Raw genomic sequence first — 5,706 nt, forward strand, 5'->3', positions numbered from 1 at the left:
TTTTTTTATTTTTTTTTTTTTTTTTAGTGCACATATGTCTTAATAAAGTAATGCCCAGCTAAGTGCTATAGGGAAGGCAAAGGATGCTGGCTAGAGGATGTGATACCATATACTAACAATCACACAATACAATAGAGCAAAATGACTACTCAACCACTTATCAGACACATATGAAAATCCAAAACATTTTATTTTTTCCTTAAATAGAGAATAACCAGTAAACAATTTTCAGAACTTGGAAGTTTAAAAACGTGCATATAAAAATGGGCATTATATACTTTTATTGAATGTGGATTGATTGCAGTCTGCTAATAAAAATGGGTGTGGGATCTGAAGAAAAAGGAAGTTTTTTTTTTTTTTAAGGCTTGCTTGTGAAAGGAACAGTTGTAAAACAAAAATTGCTTGAAGCAGGGTTCAGCTTAGTGCTTCACAGTTTGACTGCTTCTCTAAGAAGAGCCCTTCCTGCATGTGCATTCAAAAATCACAAAAGTACAAAGACAAACACCTAAAACACACTGCGTCAAGTGCAGCACCAACTTTGGTCAAATAAAAAAAAAATTAAAAGAAAAATTAATAATTGCTAAGCTTTTCTACATGATATAAGCAGGTATTGCATATTTTCATATATCTGGGAGAAAACAAAACAAAAAGGAAGACTCCAAATAAAATGTAAAATGCAGCAACATCCAAAAATACTGATAATCTAGCATCTACAGATCTCAGAATAGCACTGCCACTGACCATACAGGACAATAAACACTACTCCTATCTGCGGAACAACTAACATCCTATTTAATTCTAGATGTTGAAACTGACAATGGCTGACATAAAAGTCACATTTACAAAAAGTGTCTCCAAATGCTTGACTAGGGAAAAACCCCTTTCAATATAGGAACATGTGCAACAATTCCACAAATAATCGCTATCCAGGGCAAGGCACATTGATATGGAATTTTTTTTTTTTTTTGTTTCGTGCAAATTAAGAAAACAAAACAAAACATTGTTTCAGGGAAAAGATGAGGAGCAAAGTGTCTTCCCAAGAATTTCAGTTACTTGATTGTATAGGACAGTAGTAGAAACCCTTCTGAAGGGTCGAACAAACATAGTTTAAAGGCAAGTGCCTGGAATAGGGATTACAATATTGTGTCTTAATGCACTCTACTTTACCCTACATTAACTATATAAAAATTAGTTACTAACACTAGAACATGCAGAGACTTTCTCTGATTAGCTGGACTCGCCAACCAGAACGTATATATATGTATAGTATAGGAAACCTTCTTAAAGTTGCATGTGAAGCAAAGGGGTGCTCCGCTGTCTGATAGAAAAAATCACTTGCACTCTTTTTTTTTTTCTTTTTTTTTCCTTTTTTTTGTACATAAGATACAGGACGTTTTTTTTTTTTTTTTTTTTTTCTTTTTTTTCTTCTTCAGCAAGTGCCCTTGCTTTGAACTGGCATAAGTTGTAAGATCAGCATCATTCGTTTCTGTAATGTTTTCTTCGCAGTCCAGAAAATGTACCAGTTCAGGGACACGAAGGTGTTTTACTTTCTGGACCGTTCTCTCTTATTCCCAAGGTGTTTGAGAACTGATAAACCCTATATTGCCGGAAACACGTAAAATTTGTCAGAATTGGCATAATCCATTATAGTGACTTTTAGCTTATAAAATTAACAGATATTATGATTTCATTTTAGTTATGTGCTTTGATAACAGAAAATGATTAATTAGCATTTAATGTAGTTAACATATTGTGGTAAAAGCACCATTAGATTTGTTTTTTTTTTTTTTTAATTTTCCTTCAGTTTTAAAGGGATACAAGTTCAACAATAAAAAACATAAAAAGCAAAAATAGCTCCCCTTTTTCTTGCAAGGCTGTTTTTTACCCCAATAATTTAGAGTCCTGGGGTGGAAGGACTTGGAAAACAAAAATAGAATTTTCAACAATCTCTATCTTACAAAGATATTTAGCTATCCAATGAAATTGCACTTTACTCAATTCAAAATTCGATTGTTTTGATTGATTCCTGTCAGTTTCTGTCAAAACAGACCAACTTCCCCATTTCTGCGTGAATTTTTGTGTAATTGTTGAAAATTGTTGAAAAATGTTTTTTTTTTTTAATGTAAGTGCAGCATTTCAAACTTTTTTTCTTTTTTTTCTTTTTTTTTTTTTTAGTGAATAGTAGTAGTTCGATGTTTTAAATCGCTCTGCAATTGAGTGGAAACAAATTGTTGACAATGCTCTTATGGTTCATGTTATGTATCTAAGTGCCGACTGTAAAAAAAAAGAAAAAAACCCCAACAAAAACAAAAAAACCTGCAATTTTTTTTCCGATATGTTACAGAAAAACATGCTCTATGTCTGTCCGGTAAGTTATATATTGCAGAATTCAGCTACTACAAAAGTTATAGTTTAAGTGTGTTTCATGATTTCTCAAGAAGTCTCACACCTGTATGGGAAAATCGATGAGGATACTGTAAAACAGTTAGGCTCCATATGGAAAGTGTGTTACAACAGCGAGTTGGTAAGCAGCAGCAGAGGCTAGTTCTACTCAGTGTCACCTAACGCTTACACTACCAATGAAACACTTCAAAAGTTATGAAGCCCAACCATTTCCAGCACCATATGAGAAATTACAACAGTCCTAAATTGAAAAAAAAAAAAAAAAAAAAAAAAAAAAAAAGAAATCTCGAAAAAGTTACGGCCTTTGCCATTCAACCATAACGTTTGCCATTTCCATGTACTAGTTTGCTGTCGGTGTCTGCTCGCCTCCCCTTCCGCCGATGTGAAGTCGCTGCGCTGCGTTGCTGCTGCTTCCGTGTTACAGAGGTGGGAAGGGGTCTGGTGGTCTGTCCGGTGGGTGGTGGGAAGCGGAGACTTTTATCCCAGGTACCAGGACTGCAAAAGAGAGAGAAGCGTCAGCCCGGCCGCCCGCTTTCGCTGCTTCCCGAAGGGCTCCGGGCATCGCCGCCAGCCTCCTCCGCCAAGAGGGGGGCTAATTGAGACTGTGACAAATTGACCTAATTACAAAGCTTAATTAAAAATACTGTACAAATCAATATATTTTTTTTTTTTCGCCGACAGTCGCTGGCCATAGCTACAGATGAACGCGGGGGTCATGTCACGTTACAAGTTATCAATCTTTTTAATAGATTATGGCTTGAAGATCCCTCCAGTTCACTTTTGTCTAATCCCCTGAAAAGGCGATACACATTCGCCTCTCTGTGCCATTTATCACCCTGCAGTCGGGGTTTTCTTGGGTATTTAGGCATGTGCCAGCATAAGCATCTGTTGCTTTATACTGCCCTGCTTCAACTGTCTCGCTGGAACAGATGCACAGAAATTCAACAACAGGGCTGTTTTCTTAGGAGAAATGTGGATCGCTAGAGAAAAGCCAGGATAAAGCAAATCTGGGGGAAAGTGGATCAGCGAAAATGTCCCCTATCTCTGGCCATACTTGTGTTTCAAAACAAAACATGGACCTCAACTAATAGCTTTTCTTTGGGAATTTTTTTTTTTTTTTTTTGCCTTCCTCCCGCAAAGGGAGGGAATTCCCTGGGATTTCAGCTCCGCAACAATACCATCCTTAACCCAACCGCGCAGATACCCGGAGCACAGAAAAGCAATTTTGCTCCTCGATAGGAAAATAAACACTGTCGGAAAGCTGGAGTGGGCTCTGCTGGAGTCGGGGCAGTGCCACCGCACCGGGGAGACCCGACTCGGCCCCGGCGAGGTCAGACCAACCTGAACCCGGGATGAATAAGAGCAGTGTTAGGCCCTGGGATTGTACGCGCAGGGGGATGCTACTTGGCAGTGACATATTGCTGTGGGAATACACCAACAAGCGGCAACTATTTAGCCTGAAGTAAAGTAATACAACAAGAAAGATTCAGGTATTAAAGAGCCGTTGCTGATACCCCACGTTTTTACTTTGGCTCCCGTAATATATGAGGTGCATACGTGTGCATGTATAAACTGACGACAAGTTTTACCAACTTTTTCCTCCGTTCCTTTTCAGCGTCTGACGTGATTGATAGCATAATCAACCCGGGGAAGATTTATGAACATTTACAGAAGACTCTGAGGCAAGTTTCATGTGGGACTTGGAGATTATGTGGTCTTGCCATGGAGGTAGGAACCGGTAAAATAAATAGCACGATCGGAGAAGTTGTCCTGCTTCCAATACACCTCATTAACTAACTCTTCCTCCGCTCGCCCTTCTGAACACAAACACACCGGTCCCATATCGGCTCCATCTATTGCCTACAGATTTTATATTTAGATTTACGCAGGCTGCAATTAAACGAAATAGTTCTCATATGTAAAGTTCATAAACAGAGAGAAGTTCTGGCAGGCTTTGTGACGCGGTGCCAAGTCCCGCTCCCCTCCCTGATTGCAGGGCCCTATTGATTTTAGGCGGGCTCAGGGAAGCCGAGCGCGGGCCGTGCCAGAGACGCCTCTGACCACCGCGGGCCGCAAACTCTTCCCAGCTTTGCGGGGTCATCCCTCACCCTCGGCACTTGAGCGTGAGGGTCTTTGGCCAGGCTGGGAACCGTGGACGTCCCCAGCAGGGAGCAGAGGGGTTAAAAATTCAGAGCCGATGGTTCAAATCTATATTGCAGATGGCCAACTGGCTCCCATCACCGTTGGCCCGGCCACATGGCCCACTGGCCGGGGATGGCGGGAGCCGCTCTGGCCTCGCCAGTCCTCTTTCACTTCAAAAGCAGATTTCAAAAAAAAAAAAAGCAAAAAAGAGCAAAAAAGCAAGCAAGCTGCGGTCGCAGAGGTGGGGCTGCTCACGGAGGAGGCCCGGGGTGGCGGAGCAGGGCAGGCAGCGGGGCGGCGCGACGGGCTCCCCCCGCCCCGCGCCCAGATGAAAGTAAATAACAACACAGCCTGTTAGCATTAGCAATTTTTTATTTTCCTTTTTTGTTGCATAGGAAATGCAGTACTTGCTTCCAGTAATTGTATTGTAATGTGAGAAGGTGGTAGCACTAATGGTTGAATACAAGAGTTAAACTAATCCACACCAGCTCAAAAAACCTGCGGAGACTTAGTTGAATAAGAATGGATGCCCACAGTGATTCTCAACCAATTACAATTTTTTTCACAGAACACAGTAAAACTAAAATGGTAACTATGAGAGTCAATACAAGTATACTAGAGGCACGAGGGGCCTGACTCATAAAAAAAAAATGAACACGACATGGTATTAACACGGGTGTCAAGTGAATTTGCAGCAGATCTTTCACACGGCCGGTGGAAATTTTAGCGCCCCGAATTTCAAATTGACGCTGAGGGACTTGGCTGGGCCAGTCTCAGGCAGCGGGGCAGGGCTAGGTCAGAGCTCGGCCGCACGGAGTAACCGCACAGCCTGCCAAAAAGGAGATTTCTCCTTGATTGTATTTCCAAAGCAAAGAATTTCGCAGACCTTTCCCCAAGGCAGCAGTCGCAGCCGGGCGCAGGGCGCCGGCAGCAAGAACAAGCGGCGGCGGCGGATGCCAAGCCGGGCACTGTCTTCCTACCATGCTCCGTCTAGAATCTCATCTTCTTTTTTGTTTTGTTTTTTTTTTTCTCCCCCTCATATTAATTTGTGGATGCAGATAAAAGGGGGGCATTTCACCCAACACAATTGTTTTTGTTCATGCTCGAGCATAGAAGATTAACTAAGTGGAAAATAGTCTTCCCTAAAAAAAAAAAAAAAAA

General features: G+C 41.3%; 1 protein-coding gene across 6 annotated transcripts in view; it reads right to left on the minus strand.

The window, feature by feature from the left end:
• Positions 1-171: 171 nt before the first annotated feature.
• Positions 172-5,706, minus strand: part of NFIA (nuclear factor I A) — a 346,337-nt gene continuing 340,802 nt past the window's right edge. For all 6 annotated transcript variants that reach the window (XM_026853504.1, XM_026853499.1, XM_026853503.1 and 3 more), the window contains one exon: positions 172-2,898. In XM_026853504.1, the coding sequence (XP_026709305.1) occupies positions 2,881-2,898 (18 nt within the window). In that variant the 3' untranslated portion in view covers positions 172-2,880. The remainder of the gene's footprint in view (positions 2,899-5,706) is intronic.

The sequence above is a fragment of the Athene cunicularia genome, assembly GCF_003259725.1.
Source record: "Athene cunicularia isolate RWA chromosome 8 unlocalized genomic scaffold, athCun1 chr8_part1, whole genome shotgun sequence".
NCBI lineage: Eukaryota > Metazoa > Chordata > Aves > Strigiformes > Strigidae > Athene > Athene cunicularia.